The 20,092-nt window shown below is 38.3% G+C and overlaps 1 protein-coding gene across 7 annotated transcripts in view; it reads left to right on the forward strand.

Annotated features, from left to right (window-relative positions):
* The window catches only part of BRIP1 (BRCA1 interacting DNA helicase 1), a 95,083-nt gene that overhangs the window by 38,132 nt on the left and 36,859 nt on the right, over positions 1-20,092 (forward strand). For 5 of the 7 annotated variants that reach the window (XR_014855754.1, XR_014855755.1, XR_014855756.1 and 2 more), the window contains exons 17-24: positions 1,701-1,813; positions 3,150-3,232; positions 4,440-4,745; positions 5,451-6,248; positions 7,750-7,823; positions 8,306-8,384; positions 9,891-10,106; positions 10,723-10,880. Coding sequence is in view for 3 of the 7 variants with exons in the window: in XM_085078483.1 (XP_084934609.1) it covers positions 1,701-1,813; positions 3,150-3,232; positions 4,440-4,745; positions 5,451-6,248; positions 7,750-7,823; positions 8,306-8,384; positions 9,891-10,106; positions 10,723-10,880 (1,827 nt within the window). In the remaining 4 variants the exon portion in view is untranslated. Of the gene's footprint in view, positions 1-1,700; positions 1,814-3,149; positions 3,233-4,439; positions 4,746-5,450; positions 7,128-7,749; positions 7,824-8,305; positions 8,385-9,127; positions 9,623-9,890; positions 10,107-10,722; positions 10,881-20,092 lie in introns of those variants that run through there. The other 2 variants (XM_085078484.1, XM_085078486.1) reach the window with 2 other exon arrangements.

A 20,092-nucleotide genomic window follows, 5' to 3' on the forward strand; every position in this document is an offset into this window, starting at 1 on the left:
ATATATTTTGAGCAGTGAAATGTCACTGGTGGTGTGCATGCAATGAACACTTGATAATGCTGACATGTTGTAGGAGAATGTGAAAGTAATTATTTTATTGAGGTGATCTGAGTGGTTTGCATTCTACTGCTACTTTGGTGAGTTTGTGCACATATTTAAAACTAATGGAATTTTGTCAGCATAACACACAGGATCAGTTATTCCAATACTGTTTGCTGGCAAAGCAAGAGGCTGGTAAATCTCCATTTGCTCCAAATGGCCATAATCTTACTGATAACAAAAGTCTTCAGAAAAGGAAATTGTTACAAAACTTCCCAGGACTAGAAAACAAGTGCAAAACACATATGGAGTATATTGTCATTGGTCATGTTTTAAAGGCTTCAGTGAACTTTTCCAACATCATTCCTCATTTCCAATGGTGAGCAATACCCTTTTCTTTCTCCAGGTAGTATTTCTGTTGGTAGAAATGCACAGATAAGCCCAAGTTCCTTTTTAAGGAATGGTTTTAATGTTCATAAACCATTCAGAAGAAATCATCTTCTGTTTGGAAAATTACAAAGGAAACCTCACATGCCAGTCAGTAAATTCTGAGTGACTGGAACAAATATTAAATCTGTGAAATCAAACTGAATTTACTTTCTGGCTGTAAAGATTGAATTTGTAAATTTGACAGGCAATTTAAAGGGCATAAGTACATAAAATAAAATTTCTTATCCAAATGCAACTTGAAAGTTACCTGTCAGAAGAGGTTAGAAGTCTGCTGTTTTCTCTCCTGAAGCGTGTCCTTTCACTTGTCAGTTTAGAAAGGTTAATACTGTACAAAAGAGCAGCAGAAAGACCCTTTTTGGTGTAGTTTGATGTTTGTTTTAAAAAAATAACATTCAGCCCCCCTCACTGAATAATAATAATAATAATAAATCCTTTTGATATATATAATATTCTAATGCAAATTGTTCCAGTTCAGCCCAGGCATTATGTGTGGTTATCCATGTGATTGGGAAGGGGAGGCAGGGGCTTTCTTGGGCAGTTGATCCCAGGTCTGCCTTTGAAGCACCAGGAACAGAGTGTTTTTGAAAAGGGAAACATGATTTTCCCTGCCTGATGCTCCCCATGGCCTGCAGGCCTTGGCTGCCCCTTCTCCAGGGAAACATTTCCAAACCACAGGAGGTGATGCCAGGCTGGGAATTAGGCTTGGTGTTGCTGATTTGTGCCTGCGAGAGGCCACTGTGTCTCTAAAGCTCCTTCTCAGCTTCTCTCGAGGGAGAAAAGCTGAACTTGCTTAACCCTCACTGAGCAAAGCCTGCTCCCAGCCCTGGATGGGGAGTGGGGTTTGGGATAAAGGGAAGGATGGAGAACTCCAGTGGGTCATTTCCCTTCAGAAGAGGCAATAAAACTGGGGTTTGGAGTCCATCTGCCTCTACCTGGTTTGGGTTTTTTACCTGTGTGAACATCTGATCCTTCTCCTGCTGGCAGAGATTTGATGAGTGTTTGGTGTTTGTGTCAATACATTGAAATTATTCACAGATCACAGCTAAGAGCAATTTTAGAAGCCATAATTGGTTAGTGTGCAAAATATAGAGTTGAAACACTGTAGCACACTTTATATATTTTATTTAATCAATGTTTACTTGTTGCCCCTTTTAGAATATCTCCTTTTCAACATCATTAATAAACCCAATATTTTATGGTTTCTTTCTCAGGTTGAATTAAAGAGGAAGTACAATGACCAGCACAAAAGTACAAGAGGCCTTTTATCAGGGAGTCAGTGGTATGAAATTCAAGCTTATAGAGCTCTCAACCAAGCCCTGGGAAGGTGAGATGAACAGAACTAAAACTATATAAATTTGTAGAACTTATTTTTCAGGAAGATCTTTAAGGATTTATTCCCCACTTTTAACACAAAAGGAATAAGTAAGTCCAAACCCCTCATATTGCAGATTTTCTCTTGAGCTGCTCTGGACTCCCTGCCTTTCAGCCTGTTGTGCATTTGAGCATTTTTATAATTCAGAGATTTTGTTTTACATTCAGAATCCACTTCAGTTTGGTTGCAGTTTTTATTGCTCATAGTGCAGATACCCAGGGAAATAAAGCATTAACAGAGCCAAATAATTCTTGAGCTTTAAAGCAAAAGAAAATCCTCAGGACTTTTCCAATGCACTAATTGTTCACACTCTCAGTGGGCTCAGAGCAGTTGTTTGATATTTAGCCTACAAGTATTTTTGAAAGGGAGAAATAGCAGTGGGGTTTTTCAGACCTTTGCAAAAGGTCAATTCAATTATCGTGCTCACTGATCTCTTCCCATATTTAGAAGAAGTGGTATAGCTTCCCTTTCCTAGATGGAAAAATTCCCCCAAATGTTATTAACAGGGTAGAATTAATTCATCCTCCTTCAACAAAATTTATCATATAAATAAAGATTAGAACTGTCATCCATATCTGTCAGAGATGTCATGGATACACAGAGCCACAGATTTATAGATGAGAAACATCAGCTGGAAAACTCTTTTTATTTGAATTAAACCTAATGCAAATGAGATAACACAAATGAAGGCTTAGAAAGAAAATGGAGAGAAATTGTAACATTAGAAAAAAATAGTATCATTAAGAGATTAAGCTGAAGTTCTGTCACTGTGAAATAAGTTTTACCTTGAATTTTAGTGACAGTGCTTGTTGTAGAATTTATCATTTGAATGGTCTAAACTCAGATGGAGAAAAGAGACATAAAGGTACAAATTCCTCATAAAACCATGAGACAAAGCTCTTGCTAAATTGAGCTGTGGGGAAGGATGAGAGTGGATGAGGAATATCTCGATTAAACAGAACATTCCACTAAGCTGGCAGGAAGTTCTGTGGGATTTACACTGCCCAGTTAAAGTGGAAAACAAATGATGTGGTTTGATTGGCTGTTTAGTATTTGTGTGGTTTGGGTTTTTTTGCATTTTAACTGTTTTCAGGTAGTAAATTCGACAGCTGAAGGAAAATGAAGCTTCTGTAACATCCATAACAATTTTTGGTGCATACAGTAGAAAAGCACTTGTATAATTCTGCATATTTCAGCTGATTTACTGCAATCCCTGTTTCCTAATTCCCACAGATATTTGCAATGTACCCCCTAATTATTTAAACACTCTTTTCCCCCTCACTTTTAGGTGTATAAGGCACAGGAATGACTGGGGAGCTCTCATTTTAGTTGACGATCGCTTCAGGAATAACCCCAATAAATACATAACTGGTAAGGGGCAAAAATCTTCTGGGGAAACTTCCTAGTATTGAAAAACACTGAAACCTCAAAATTACAGAAATATGGTTGTGCAAATACAGGTGAGTAGGAAAAGCCAGAATGAACCAGAATGGAACACCAATTGAACTGAATATTCAGTATACAACAAGGGGTGCTGGTTTTTGTTTTATACTGGGTAGAAATAAAACAGATTCTGCATGTTACCTTAAAAAAGAGATTAAAATTAGAGAAGAAACTGCTTAGGAATGTTGTTTTTCCCTCTGTTGCTGCCCTTTTTGCTGGGCAGAGCTGAGCTCAGCAGCCCGTGCTGGCCTCAGTCAGCAGGTGGAGCTCAGCTGCTGCTGTTGAGTGCAACTCCTTCTCTGATGTGTTTGTACTGAAAATACATTGAAATTATTGAAGTAAACACAGGTGAATCATGTAGCAACACAAATAACCTACATGGTCCAGACTTGGTAAGATTCCTTTCTCTGAAAAGTGAAACTTCGCAGAAGAATGAAGTTCTCTGTTGTTGTTGCTGTGGGTTTGGGGTTTATTTGTTTTTTTAAAATTGATATTCAGAGAATATTTAAATGCATTCAAACCGCTTTCTAAAATCGAGTAAGTCAGTTTTTACATCACCCTTGTGTGCTCCAGCATCATCTAGACAGCTGGGATTTGAGAATTTTAAATATTCTTTGACAGGAGCAGGTTTTATTATATTGTAGCTGTAGAACAGTTGTGATTCTTTCTGAGTTGCTGTTAATTAATCTGACACAAAGTTGTAAAAAGCTTCATTATATTCTCATTTTTTATCAGACCCTGTTAATGTGATAATAAATAGCTGTACTCTGTGCAGCTCTGTGAATGATTTTAAATAATTCATGAGAACAAGCAGAATGAACACTGAGGCATCAAAGAAATCTAATGATGTTTATGCAAGGCAGCAGTTTGAACCTAAAAAAAAGCCTAGTGAAAAAGTTAAAGGTTCTCAGTAGGAAAAGAAGGATATTTTTAGTGTTGCTTATCAGAACATTGCTATTGATTAAATCAAGTTCCCAGCCCTGGAAAGCAGGAATTGCATTGTTGTAGTTTCATGAGGAAATCCTTGAAATCTTTGAGCCTACACCTACACAGAAATACCTGCACTCTTTGTTTCCTGCTGTGGAACACCTGCTAGAGATGCTGTCATTTTGCAGTAGGATCTTTTTCCCCTCAGGATTATCCAAGTGGATCCGTCAGCAGATCCAACACCACGGAAATTTTGGGAAAGCTCTGGAATCCCTGCAAGCCTTTGCCCTCAGGAACCAGAGGGGTGGAGATGCTGCCAGTGAGTTCCCTCCACATTCCAAGGAGTTGTCACAAGGCTCTCAACTGGAGGCAACCATTCATCTGTCACCAGATGTTCCTGCTAAAAGTGAGGAGCAAAATTTGGGCTCAGAAGTTCATTTTACTGCAGCCATCAGCTCAGTTCATCCCACAGCATGGAATCAGCCAAGGAACAGCATGGCAACAGGGAGACAAAGTATGTGCATTTCCACTGGCAATTTCACATGTGCAGTTGCATCTTTTTTGGAAGAAACAAATGTTTTTTAAAATTACAGAAGTGCTATAGTGGAAAATGATAATTATTCACAAATGTGGATGAGCTGTGCTCAGCAGACTGAAATTAATTCTCCTTCCATCTGGTTGTCTTAAAACAATAATCTTTGATAAGTTTATAGCACAATCAAAATGTTTTCATTTTAATTTCTTTTTCCATTGAACACTATGAAGGTAATTCAAAATATATTTGAAACATATCAAGATTAGCATTATTGCAAGTTTAGTGCCTGGTTCAGACTGCATCTGTTGTTTGGACATTGCTGAGACACTTTCCATGTGATCTCCTCTAGTTCCAGCTTCACAGGGAAAATCCATTCCTAAGTTTTAGGAAGGTTTATTATATCATTTCAGTCAAGAAAAAGGTGAATAGGATAAGAGCACAATAATAAAAGATTACAAATTGCAAATCCAGTCATGCTAACTTTACATGTGCCTCTTAGTCTGTTCATTTAATTAAGACAATTCATGTGCAAGGATAGTTGTAACATCTGGGCTTTTGTTTGTGTTATTGTTTTTAATGACTATTGTAAAATCACTGTAAACCTTCTAAAACAGTGGGAATTTGGATGTGCTAAATATGCTGTAAATCAGACACAACTCATTTATGTTTTGTGATTTTTCACAGGTGACCAGAAAGTTGGTGTAGAGAGCCATTCTCACAATGTAAAACAAAGAAGAAAACCAATTAACCCCACCCCTAAAATGCCAGCAATTAAAATAGAGGCAGAAGAAATGAATGGTTGGACTAATGCTGATACTGTGGAAGAGAATTGCTGCTCTAAACCACTGACTTCAACTCCTGTAGCCAAGCTCTGCAGGGCCACAGCAAGCAGCCAACAGGGGGATGTGAATGGGCCTAGTGAACTTATTGATCATTCAAATCAATGCCAATCATCATTAATTGCAGAACATAAACCAAGTGGACCTGAGTCATGCTTGGAAAAGACTCATTTCCCAGTTCAAAATGATGAAGCTCCTCTTGCTGAAGGACATCCTGAGAAGCTCCAGCTTCCAGCTGAGCCCTGCAGGGAATTCCCTTCAGCAGCAGGGAGAGCTGAGCCTTCAGCATTCAATGGGTCAGAGGATGAGGATGAGAGTATTTACTTCACCCCAGAGCTCTATGATGAAGCAGAACCAGAGGAACAGAGAACTGAACCCCCAGATCCAGCCTGTGGTACCACTGGGGATTGGGTGGAATGTGGCAACTCCACACTCCCTGATAATCATTCTGCCATCAGCACCTCAGGAACACTGAATGTGACTGAAAAAGCTGAGGCTGGCAGGAGCAGTCCCCATGGCATGATGGAAAAGGAGAGGAGCAGGGATGGTGCAGTGGATGGTGCAGCAGGAGCAGAGCAGGGAGCATCTCAGGAGATGGACACCTCTAAAAGGAAAATCAGCCTCTCCAGATCCCGAAATAAAGGTGTGTCATCCTTCCTGCTGGGCAGCAGTGGCACTTGGTGACAGTTTATGTGGGAATCATGGCAGCAACCCCCACACCACACAGGGCAGCAGCAGCTTCCCTGTCCTCATGGAGCAAAAGCTACCCTCAGGCTCCATTTCTCATGATAAGTTTTTGTTTTTTCACTTGAGAGTTTTGCAATGTGCAGTTTTCTGTAGATACAATGAAGATTCTTCATCCATTGCATGGCTAAAGGACATCATGGCTGGAAATTCTAAATAGAAACCCAAGTAGGATCTGACTTGGAATTATTGGTTTGTCCATTACAGATTTAATTAATCCCCCATTAAATACAGTCAGAAAATTGTGGTTTTCCTCAGAAAGCAAAGCACTCATATAACCAAATTATGGTTTTCTGCATTTGTTAGATTGGGGTTTTTTAAAAATAAAATATATAGAACAGTATCTTTGCAGATCAAGTCATAGATAGATTGAGCCTAAATACCAAAACAGGTTTATTCTTCAGTATTCAATTCTTCCAATTTCTTACATCAAAATGTCCAGCAGGAGTTGTGCATATTTTGATATTTGGTGAAGATGAGAGGCTTCTTCAGAGAACTTTATTTGGTTTATGTAAAAGCTGAGGTTTCTTTTTTCCTTTTGTGAGAGGATCTGATTTCTGTTAGTCAAATTCTGTGTTTATTCGTGTCAGAACCTGTTCTCATTTGTATGTCCTGCAAGCATGTTTTTCATGCAACATATAAAAGTAAATTGTACACAAAAGTCTTTGAATCTTTCCCAGTCTATTTTTTTTGCAGTATTTTAAAAGTTTATTTCATTTATTGCAATCAAAACAGCCAGGATTTTTCTGTAATAAAGCATACTGACTTTTCAAGAAAAGATTGTTCATTGCCATCCTACATTAATATGAAGATGCAGGATTTTTGCAATCTCAAGATTGATTCATAGATATTGATATTCTTTGTTTGAGAGTAGAAATGAAATCAACTGGTTATTTTCCATAGAAGTTCATATAAATAACATTTTGCTCTGTGTCAAATACCTCACACTAATTTGCAACACCTACATTTTATATCAAATTAACTATTACTTCTAAAATACACGTTGAAAGGTCAGCATTTGGTACTATGTTTTCTTGAAAAATTTCTGTCCTCTAAAATCTCAAATGTGGGTAAAACCCCTTGGTGTTCCTGCTGGGTTTGGAAGGTAAGGACTGTTTGTTTTGGTGTAAATTCATTCTTATTTGTCTTTATATCTAATAACTCAATTTTTTATCATGTTAGAGATAATTTATAGTTAATATATTTATGGTAGTTCTCAGAATTAAATGCTGCCCAGCCTGCAGGTAAAAGGGAAGTGAAATCAATAGAACAAATTTCCTAGAATTATCTATTTGCACTTACCACATCTATCAAAGCTAAATTCTTCTCCTACTTTGATATAGTAGCTTGGTATAATCCCTGCTGTCTAAAATAATAACAAAATCTCGAATTTATTCAAGGATTGAAAGTTCAGAGGAGATGCAGGAGAAGGAAAGCTGCCCTTAGGCAAAGTGGCTCCTCCCGAGAGAGAAAGGTACAACATCCCTGGATTAAAGTACCTCTTCTGAGTGGCTGCTGCTGAATGCTGAGGTGCAAGGGAGTTAAGAACGATTTATTATAGCATTTTTTAAGTGAAATAATCCAATGAAATAGTTTCTTCCTGATGTGCAGATCTGTGATTTACACCCTCAATAGATATCTTTGTTTCTCATGGGAAACACAAAGGTACCAACCATCCCAGGCTCCTTTGCAAAATTCCCAACAAATTGATAGCCTGCAGTGTTACAGGCTATAAAATACCTCCTATTTTATATGACAGTGTTCCTGTTTAAGTGAGGTTAAGCATTTTTAGGTGTATATTTTAATTATTAACTAACGATAAACATTGACTCAGATTCCTTTGAGTATTTCAAGTATTTCTCTGAAGCAATTTTGATAGATTTCATTTTATTTATATTTAAATGCTTCAATTTATGCAAAGCAGTATTTACATGCATTTGTGCATTGCTCTGTTAGAAGGAAACTCACAACCAGCCTTGCAAGAAAGGACTTTATTGTGTTGTCTGTGGAGCTGAAATCCTGCCCAAAGCACAGGGTAAGATCACTTGTTTCCTTGGCAGTGCTGGGATTTCTCATCCACCCTTTTACTTCCCCACTTTTGGATGCTGGAGGGCTATTTTAGAATAATTGGTTCACTTCTCCACTGGATTTGATATCTACATAAATGAGTTATCAGAAATGCACTGCAGAAAGCCTTTTGAGGGGATTGTCACAATAACAATTATTTTAATGTTATTTTTTCCTGGCAGTTTTCTTGACCACACTGACCCTTCATGAGCTCCAATGGGCATCTGATATTTAAAAGTTAACTGAAGGCAACTTCTCCTGCCATTCTGGGGGCTGGAAGGAATTATTTGGAGCACAGTGGCTCATTCATTGGGCTGTGCTCCTTCTCAGGCTTAGGTGTTAATTTGCTACCAGTTGCTGTGAGAAGTTTGGCAATATCTTGGCACAGTAACTCAGTGGATCCACTGCATGTTTGCAGGAAACTATCAGAAGTCTGACTGGAAAGCCAGATGATTGCACTGTGGATTCTTCACAGATTCTTCAGTGTGGAATCTACCTTGTAGGAATTTGGTTTTTAGTCCGTGGCTGGCACATTGTACAAAATGGGGATGAGCTTGGAAATTCTCTGTGGTTTTGTGAGGCCTTTTAATTTGGGAAAGTCAAAAGGCTGATAATAGTAAAGCAACTCTGCTGTTTTTTTTTAAATAAGCTCCATCTTCAGGCTGCTGGGCCATGTGTGGTAATGACCTAATTACAAGCTATTCTCATCAGTTACATGCAGAAACAATTAGAGATGCTTCATGCTTCACAATCTTCTGCATCTGATGAAACCAAGAAAGGACAAATCTCTCCAGCAAGCCAAACCTGTGCCTGAGGAATAGTGGGACAAATTCCATATTCTGGAATTATCAAAATCATGTCAGAAAAGCCCACTGTGGGTAAAGGCAGGCCCAGGTCATGGAGACCACCTCTTCCTGTTTTCCCAAAGGAATCATGTGTGTCCTTTAAAATTTGGGTAATCTGATCAGAAACCTTTCATTCACTCCCTTAATTCATCAGCATCATCATATCTTTGGTGTAAAATCTGTGAAATGGAACCTCTGTGGTCAGTAAAAGCACTCTGAGGTACAGGAATGTCTACACTTACCAGGCTGTCTGTTGTCAGCAAGAAGTTTTATGTTGTTTAAACTGAATCTCAGATGCCAGTTGATTGAGGAAAGTTAAAAAATCTGAAAATTAAAAATAAATGGCTTTATTCAAAGTGGATTCAAGCTCGCTGGTCAATTTGGGAGTAATAACAAGGGGAAAATTATCTGTTGAAAAGTAAATTTTGGGCACATTAAAAATTTTAAATAAGGCCTTCTTCCAAAGGCCATTTACAGCAATAGAAGTCTTTTCAGTGCCTGCAGTGGGTATTGGATCAGGGCCTAAATTACCATCTTGTAAATGTGGAAAGTTTGCAGCGTGGTTGAACAGTACTGTATTCAAAACCATCTGTGTATATAAGTCTTACACCCCACTTTTTAAATTATAGGAATTTTGAGAAAAGCTTGCTACAGTAAAAGTGAGCTGAAAATAATCTGGAAACTCTTCAGAAATGCCAATAGGAGAAGTAAAGAACCCATTAATAATTGTATGTGTAAAGTAGATGCCATTTCAGAAGATGATAATGTGGTGTTGGTCATCTCAGATGCTGCAAGTCTTGGTCATCTTAAGGAAACTTTGAAGGTTTATCAGATGCCAGTGAAAGGTAAATTCTCACTGTTAACATTTGTCAAGTCCTTTTGCTTTAAATGAAATGCCATTCCCTGCACTGACACATTTTGGGAAGCTCCTGGTGAGGTTTTTCCTTCCTGAAAGCTCTGTGGGTTCTGAATGTTTAACAAACACTGAAGATGAGCTCCACTGTCCTCTCCACTCCCAGATTTCTTGGGTCCTTTCAGAATATCCTGATGGAGACTGAAACAGAATCCTTCCCATTTCTTACAAGTTAAAATCCATGAATTGGAAAGGAGTGGTTAAAGCAGAAATACTATGTTTGATAGGAAATTAACCCAGTTGTCAGCCCATGGCATGGGGAACCCTTTGGTTCTTCAGATGCCAGAGACCAAAAAGAAAGTATTTATTTTATTTCATATGATGGATGAAATAAAGCATTCTAGTGGTGTTATGATGACACAGTTGATGAGATGGGATTTTTGCCACAAGGACTCATTTTTAGGAGGTATTAATGAACATTGTTTGCCATCTTTCTGGCAATATAAAAATTTCATTTTGAAATGTGAAATTCAACTTGTATCTTTTACATATTTTAAAAAAATCTCTCTTGATGCCTCTATAAAGCACTTTTTCTTTCTTTTTGAAAGACTTGCATGGCAGTTTATCTTTAAATGCTATTTGGAATGAGAAGGAATCTTCTCTGACAAGTTACTTGCAGTGCAGGAGTTGTGTCCTTCAGTCCATTTCTCCATGTCCTTTGATAGGAGCTGAGGTTACTCATTTCAGTAAGAAAGTCCAGTCATGGGTAAGTCAGATCAGTTTATTTTGTATATTAAAAAGATCACCGAATTATTTGTACAGGAAATATTAAAATACTATTTTTGTAAAAGGTAGAATGAACATTTATCTAGAACAATTTTATATGATTTATCTGATTTCTACCACAGAGGTTTGAAATGATAGCTAAGAACTGAGCTCAGATCACTGAATATATTTACAACTGTCTCTACCTAATTTGCTGCAGTGTCTGTAGTATTACATCTTCTGAGAAGGGGTAGGAAAATAGCAACCATCCATGTCTTACATGAAAGGAAAACCAGAACAAAACATATTTACACAAGTGCTGTAGACTTGAATTTTCAGACATGTAGTTTTATGTTAGTTTTGGCATTAAGAAAAGAAGTTAACCAGCCCCTGAAGGATGAACATGGACACGGTTTGGTGGAGTCAACAGGAAGAAATTTATTTATAGGTATTGTGTTTCAGTGTGAGCAAACTGAATTCTCAATAGAAGCCTTTGAAATCTAGATGAGAAAACTCTGTATTTTTCCTGTTCTCTCAGGGCAGAGAGGGGGAGTGGAGCTCACTCCATCCTCAGAGAGCTGTGCAGGTAAGCCCAGGACACCTCTGCCTTTTCCTTCATTTAGCCCATGGATAGAAATACAGTTGAATTTAATGAGAGATTTTTGAGACTAAATCTTTGCCAAAAGCTGAATATGATCCTTATGTTTTGGCCTCTGTGTGTCATTATCGAGTGTCCAAGCTGTTTGAAATACAGAGTATGGCAGTGTGATGATGGGACAAGGTTTGTGAAGCATTATTTGCCATGAATGTTGGGATTCCAAACACCACCACCACGATTTCATGGCATTTCCAACATTCATTTTCCATCAAACATAATGAAATGTTACACTGAGGGAATTCATTCTGGCAGAATATGAAATAAAGAGATGCTCTGAGGTATAATGAGACGATTTTTTGGTTTTATCTTCTGAATTGGCTGTTTCTGTACATTGAAAAGAAGAGGCTCCAACACCTCCAGGATATAAGGAGAATTTGGGGAAGTGAGGAAGGAATCCACTATTTTTTTTGTCTGATTTTTTTTTTTCTATTTTATGTTTGAAAATAATGTCATTTATTTAGAAGGGTAGGATGGACTGGGGCTGAATGATGGTAGAGGTAAATACAGCTTGAATTTTATCATCTCCCGGTTTTAAATCCACTGTCTGCTGTTGTCTTGTAATTGGGAATAAATTCATGTAAATGAAGGCACACAGAACGAGTCCAAGGAGTAGAAAATGATGATTTATGATGTGCTATCATTCCCCAGAGCAAACACAGATGCATTAAAGTGAAGAAGCTGTGATTCAGTCAGTCTTAGCTCCCAGTTCTATACTCTTGAACACAAACTCCTGCTGTTGCTGAGCAATATATTTGTGGAGATAAAATCAACATTATAGTTTCTACTGCTGCCCACCCTGTGTTAAATCATGTTCATTGTCACGAGGTATCATGTGTCATCTGAAAATACTTCGTGTCATGTGCTGGCTATAAATCAAGTACAGTTGGTTCTGGAAGGCAAGGAATTGTTCATTTAATAGAAATCACATTGCTCCAGCAAAGCTAGCTTAAAATAGAATCCCTGGATTTAAGGGCTGTTATTTACTCCTAGGTTTGGTCACTGTTTAAAGAGGCAACGCTGTGTTTTCTCGACTGAAATTTAAGGTGGGATTAACAAATTACATCGTGTACATTTTTTTAACCTCCTTTTGAATCAATTATTTCTGTTGAAGATTAGATTTTGAAATTTACTGCTACATTTCTGCAAATTCAATCGCGTCATGTGTTTCCCATTGACCTAGAAACCTCCATCGACGTGAAATCAGTGGCATATAAATTAATACTATTTTTTTATATTGCTTAAAACACCCTAAATAATTGTATATTCCTGTTTGGGAATATAGCTGCGTTTGGGAAATGGAATAGAAGGCAGGACTTTGGAATTAGAGAGAATATTTTGGTGGCATAAATGTAGCTTAGCTAATGTACTAAATCATCCTTCATACGCTAAAAGGCGAACCAAACAGCACAATTAAAATTCTAAACTTATTAAGGAGTCGTTGCTATCACTGATTAACCAGTCAGCTGTTGAGACAGTAGCTTTTATATAACAGGATATTGTTTTGTTCATCATGTTACCACATTTGGCAAACTTTTATCTTAATGCGCCTATCGGGAATTCCAGTCTGACCTCAATCTGAGTAAAGCCTCGGCGAGGCCGGAGAGGAGCTGGCGGGAGGTGCCAAGGCCTTGCTCCCAGACTGTATATTTGTTATCACATGTTAATCAGATTCATCATTCTGTTTAATAAAGATTTCAGCTGCCACGCGAATGCATAATCGGCTATGTCTGAGTGCCTGGCTTTTGTCTCGAGCAGATTGCTCAAACTGTATTAAGCATCATTAGACAAAAATGACGACCTTATTAATTTGTCCTTTCTGTGTTTTCCAGCAGATTGGGCCTCATTATTATGCAAACACAGTACACAGAGCGGCACCAGAAGTAGCTCATTAATGTTTCTTTCCCCTTAGAACGTAACAGATTATTATTGTGAAGTGTGCATGAAATAATTGCTAATTATGTGCCTTAAATTGTACAGTGATTGTCTGTCTCAGGGTTTTTCCTAAGGTTTAAGAGCTCTGGAGGAGGACATCAGAAGCTACAGGTTAAGGGTGCTGCAGCAAGTAAAGCAGGGGAAGGGAATCACAAAACATGCATTTTATCACACGTTTTCCTGCCTGTAAGGAGTAATTAGGACAGCTATGGATTGCTTTGTAGTTACCTCTCACTCTGCTGCTTATTGTAAAAGAAATGACTCCCAGCTGGCAAATAATTTAATAGATCTGTCTGCCCATGAATAGATGCAGGGGAGTTTGAGCTGTGGACTTTTGGTAAAAATCCAGTAGATTCTGCAGTGGCAAAGCTCGAGTGGTGTGGAAATGAGAGATCCACGCTAACTACAATCCCATGGATTTCCAAACACTGCTCTTCCCACCATCCATTTACCTCGCACTCCCTACACCCTCTCATCCATTCTCCTTAAAATTTGTAAAGCACCCAGAAATGCCATGTGAGGATTTGGCACTGCCCTGTAGTTTGACAACTTTGTGCTAAGTGTGTAATTGGTTTAAGCTGGTAGTGCCTCATGCTGATCCATGGCACATCTCCTGTAATCTGTCTGCCACCGTAGCTGATAAGACTTGGCCGCAACCGAAGTTTTTGCGGCGCTGGAAATAAAATCCTGATCCGTTAAGGGTTTGCGTGGATTTAGCTCGGTAATCTGGTTTAGAAATTGTGAGTGGTCAGATCTTGGGCAGAGCTTTGTTGTCGAAAAGATGCCACGAAAAACCGTTGCATCAGCTTGGGTTTTCCTAACGTTGCTTTTGTTGACAATGTGAAATAAATGATGGAGTGGCTATTTCTGAAGAGAAGTATTTGTGACTGGCAATTATTTATTACATGTGAGCAATGAAACTGATAGCTTGGAGGGTTAGGAGGATAATAACATTCATCTGACGTTACTTACATTAAATAATTTTAGTGTCTGACTGCATTTGGTTGATGTTAAATAGTTGCTTGTGTCAGCTGATACCACCAGATAAATATGGTGGTGGCTTCATACTATATAAGTTAAAATCAATGGAGCATGTGAGCTGTAAAATATCATTTAAACGTTTCACGTGTAGATCATAGATCATTACTGAGTATTTCTGAAGCACAGACCTATATTACACTTCCAAAAAATCAAAATTAAATTATTCCATGGAAACCAAATTCTCTTTATTGCACTGTTCATTGCTGAGCACGAGAATATTGACTTGATAAATCACTTGAGAGATAAAAATTGAAAACAGTTGGTGTGGCATTGCAGAAATAAGTATTTACTTGCATTATTTATAATGAATATATTGCTATGAACAGGCACAGCTGTACTCTTGATGTAGAGGTTCTGCACCCTCATGATCATAATATTCTTTCTGAATTTTCAGTGATAATATTGCACTCTGATGTGTGTTTTTTAATAGAAACTCCTCTCTAAAACAGCACTCACAACCATTGCAGCCAATTGTCAAATCAGGCTACAAAGGACTCATCTCCACAGTAGTTTGACACTGAAATTGCCACATTTCTTTTGGACAATTTTCCTTTTCCTTCACAATTTGTATTTTCCTGTTCCTTTCCTGCTCTGCATTTTGTCTTGCTGTGCTACTTTAACTGATCTGTTTAGTTACCAATTTGAATCAATTAATTTAGATATAATCTATTTATTTTCAGCTCTTGATTGTATTTCAAGTGAAAGACTACAACCCACACATTTTCAACTTGCTTGTTGAAAATTTCCAAGAAATAATGTTCTGATGGCCAGGGAATATTGGAGCTCACCTGAATTTGTGTCAATGGATTACATATTTTCCATGAGTCTGGCTTTCCCCCTCTGATGCTGTGCATCCAGAGATGACCTTGGAAAAGGTTTTTCATGTTGCTTCTTTCTGCTGCTGCCAGAATAATTTGTCTCCCAGGAATTATCTGTCTGAATTGCTCTCCTTGTGCTTGACACTGAATAAGGTTCTTTTCACTCAGCCAAAATGTGTCTCCATGAGGAGATCCTCACTGGGATCAGTGCTGTTTTCAACTCTCTGGGAATATTGTTCGCTGAAGCCTTATTAAAGAAATAAAAATGGATTTATAACTCTGGGAAGGAGCTGAACAGTGTTTTAGTAAATATCTCTGTGGGTGTTTGCAGAATCTTCCATGTATTTATCATCACACCCATGCTCACACTGTTCTTTGGAAAGGCTGAAAGCTCTAGGTCTCAGGGACTGAATATTTTATTCTTTAATTCCTTGAGAGTGATATTGAAGTGAAACTAAGTCCTGTTGAGTGAGAAATACATGTCAACCTCTGAATTCTGCCTTGCAGTTACCAGTGCTTTTGATCTCTTCTCAGACATGAATTTTCCTGCTCTTGAATTATTCTACCAGATACCTAAAGGCTGACCTGTACAAATAATATTTCCATGGTCAGTGATAAGAAGGGATAACTCTGGAGTAGCTTCTGGTTAAGCAGTGAATTTCCTCACAAAGTCAGTTCAAGAAGGAGTAAGAAACTTGCCTGCCAAGCACAGGAATGGGGCTGACTCCTCAAATCAAATCCAATATTTCCTCATGGTACCATTTATTACTCAACTCAATTTTTAAATTTTAAATTTTCTTTTTCCGTAATTTAATTCCCATAAATCCTAGATCTCTTCATGCATGTGAGGTGTCACTGGGAGGGTGAAGGAGGTCCCCAAAGTTTTCCACAGGTTGCTGACAGCCACATTTGTCTCCTCTGGTGGAGCTGGCTGGGTGCCAGGAGGGCTGAAAAAGCTGGGCAGCAGAGGTGCAGCTCAGACACGAGGGAGAGTGCTTGGGGCAAAGCCAGAAAATGTAAAAACATCTTTCCACCTGGAAATTTATCTTTCCTTTGTCTGGGTTAGGGACTAGTTGTGTAGCTTCCCCAAGCATTGTTGTTTTATCCACAGCATCTGATACAAAACTTCTACCAGGATGATCTTGCTGAGGGTGGTTTTTCTTACCAGTGCTGACAGAGATTATTTCTATTTTCATGTGCTAAATCTAAATAATTTAGGACAATCTCATGCCTGTCTCACTTTAGGGTTGCCCTGCTGCAATGGACTTGTCTGGAATAAGGCAGCAGCAATTGTGATCTGCTGAGCAAACAAACACCCAGCACAGACAGAAGGGCTTGGTGCTCATAAACTAATTATTTTTTAAATTCAAGGCTGGGCTTCCAGAGCCACTTCATGTAGGTTGTTTGGGGTTTTTTAATAGATTAATTAGTGCTTCATTTATGTTGTTTATCTCCTACCTCCCTGCTCATGCCTGTCAGAAAAAGCCTGGTGCATAACCTAGCAGAATTATTTGAATTCTGCTATATTGAAATTTGCTCTAAAACCTGTAATAATTTCTTTCAGTATTTTTACAGAGATAGATTTAAAAATACAGGGACAAAGCTAGTATTAGGCTTGTCCAATGTCTATTAATAATCAAGTGCTGAGACTGTCCCAGCACTGTGATTTATTTTCTGCCTGGTGCCGATAATCAAGCGATCTTTCATCAGGCAAGGCTGGCGCTCACTGAAGCTGTGAGGGGCAAAATGCAATCATTTCACTTGCTTCCTGATGCAAAAATAAAGTTTGGCTTAAATAAACTCAGGTATCTTTGCAGATGGAACTGGCTTGGAAGGAAAGCCTGAGCTGGAAAGGCTCTGCCTTTTCCCTTCTCCTGTCTCTCTCCCTGCTTCAGGCTGTTCCTCTGCTCCACGAGGGCAACTCCTGGGGAAACTGCCTTGCAAAATGCATCTCTGGAATGGTTTGGATTAAGAATATTGCCATTTTTGTGGGATTATTTTTATACTGCCTTATAGTAAGCATCTGACTCGTGCTACAATCCCACAACTGTTTTCTATCGCTCAAATGAGATCTGCGATGCGAAGACGCAGAAAATGAGTGCACCGATAGCTGATGCTTCAAAGTCATGGAAAATGTCCAGTAGCAGCTGCTGAAATTCCAGCTTCAACATTCCAATTGTTTTATATTCCAATGAGCAGCCATTGTTGCAGGCCAGTGTTTGATGGTGATTATGGCAGGCCCAGGGTGCAGCTGCCACTGACCCTTCCAGCAGCCGTAACAAAACCCCTCTTTGTTATCACTCTGGGAAATGTCTTGGCCATTGTGGGGCTGAATTCAAACCAGCATTGCAGTCATGCACAGGGAAATTAAAAGCTTCACAATTCATTGACAGGAGTCTAAATGTCTGTATTAATGACTGCATTAAGGTCTTTTTTAAAATTGTACTTTGGTATCTTGTTACGTAATTAAAATGGAGGTGAAGTTAAAGCATCTAAACTCATCATAAATTTTATAGACTGAACTCTCCCTTCTTATAAATTTCTGTGCCATTATAAAATGTAAATCTCCAATCAAGGTAAAAACAGTTGTAATTTGACTTCAGTTCTCAAAGTGAGTGTGCTTTCAAGTAGTTGGACACCAGCTTTACTAAGTGATAGCCATTTTTCACACTTTGGGAGCCAAGTGGCTGTAGTAGAATAAAAGAATTAGATTTGTTGCAGATGTTTGCTGACTCTGATACCTCTGGGTTCTGTGAGCTTTTCCTCCTTGCTAGGAAATGAGAATAAAATGGATTTATGTGACGTGAATATGGTATTCTAGATTTACATAATTAAACTCCACACAGCCTGTGGTATGCAGGGATACTCCCTGTAGTAGTTCTGTCTGGCTTGCTCACTGTAGGAATTCTAGGTTGGGAACTTCTCTGGTTCTTAAATTGCAACCATACAGCAAGAATATAAGGTAGGGGGGTGGAAAGACAGACAATTACCACCATTCTTCCATATGTAATTTGTGCATGATATTGGTTATTTTTATTGTTGAAGTTCATAGTTTCTTCCTCTTGATGGAATACAAACATTTGGCCAAATTCTTTCCCAGAAGTAAGCGAAGCCAAACATAAATTTGGTTCTTTCTCCTCTCTGAATGGCTTGAAATAATAATAATAAAAAAGAATTGGCTACGATTTGAAATTTTCCTGGTGTTTATAGAGAGATGTGGGGCTGTACAAAGATTTAGCCTTGTCTTTCTTCAGGGGAGGAACAAGGCTATCAGATAAAGCAATACCTCAGCACATTTGAATTCACATAAATCCTACGTGACTCCAAACAGATTGTCTGAGCTCTGTGTCCTACAGTTTTTCAGTATGGAGGTGAAAAAAAAACCTCCTCTGTAAGTTTAGCTTGTGTTCATTAGGTGCTCAGAAATGGTCAGGTTAAATTTTATATAGTCTGCATTATTACTGAGTTTGGGACTGAGTCAGTCTTCTCCTATCTACGTGTTTCTGTGGGTTATTTTAAAATAAGAATAATTGAAAAATAATGGATGTTTTCCTTCTAATTGATCTAGAATCTTCCTGTATATATGACCTCTCATATATATTTATTTTCTTTTGTTAATACAATGTAGAAAATGGTGGCTTTAGCTTAAGATAAAAGGAAAGAACTGTTCTTGGGAAGTTTTGATATCGACATTTTCTATTTTGTAAAGCTCAGCTGCAGTTCACACTTGTGGAAACTCTAAGTGTCCCTCTTATTTTTAACAGCAGCTCAGGGTATGGTTGAAAGAGGCATATTTCCATTTTGGCTTTTGTTTGAGCAGCTTCCAAACATCATTCTACTCCTTTTTTTTTCTGGAAAATTTGCCAAGTCTAGCTCAGATTAAGTTTCTTTGTTAGATTTGTTCTTTTAAGCATCTGGATCAGAAATCGTATCCCATACTCTGGAGTAATGAAACATTTGGAAATCATCTGAGAACTCATAGTAAGCCATGCTAGTCCTGTGCATTCTTTTTTAAAGTAAGAAATATGTAGCTTGCAGAGTAGTTTGGGGTGGAGTTTTTGGGGCAAATGTTATTTTGTTTGAACCACCCAACCAAGAGCTTGCACCTCATTCCCCTGGGGCACAAGCAGGTGTTGTTATCTCTTAAATTATTCCCATTTCTTTTATCAGTGCACAATACTGAGATGCAGATAGATTCCGTGCCAAATTTCAGCATTCTCTGATATTTACGGGTGGGAAAAGAATAAATAAAGGTTGTTTTTATTGTAACTCGTAAAGCCCCAAGCTGGGGAATCATTTGGTTTGGGTTTTTTTTTTCTGATGCATTGCACTATTTATGCTTTTTAAAAGATGAACCCACAGTGGATGTGTAAGTTCATCAAGGCAGCTAAACCCCCTGGTTTTACTGGTTTAAAATGAATCATTAGAGTTTATAGTAATAGAGAAAATGGTTTTCTCATGTCATAAATGTGAGAGCCATTGTATAAAGCTGCTCATGCTATACTTGGAGTATAACTTTTATTGAAGAGCAGAGTTTGTTGAAGAGAAACAGATCTGCACTCCAGGGGTAAAGAACTGGCACATCCTCTTCATTAGCTGCAATTGGAGCAATATTTGTCCATTGAACAAGGATGGGGAGAGGAGGACAAAGCACTTGGGGAATTTGGAAAGGAATATGTGTGTTTTGCATTACTTTTCAGGCAAAATATATTTATTCACTGCAAAGAATTAGTACTGTAGCCAAAACACTGCTTGCATTCCCCC

Source organism: Lichenostomus cassidix, chromosome 19, assembly GCF_008360975.1.
Source record: "Lichenostomus cassidix isolate B80296 chromosome 19, HeHo_3.0, whole genome shotgun sequence".
NCBI lineage: Eukaryota > Metazoa > Chordata > Aves > Passeriformes > Meliphagidae > Lichenostomus > Lichenostomus cassidix.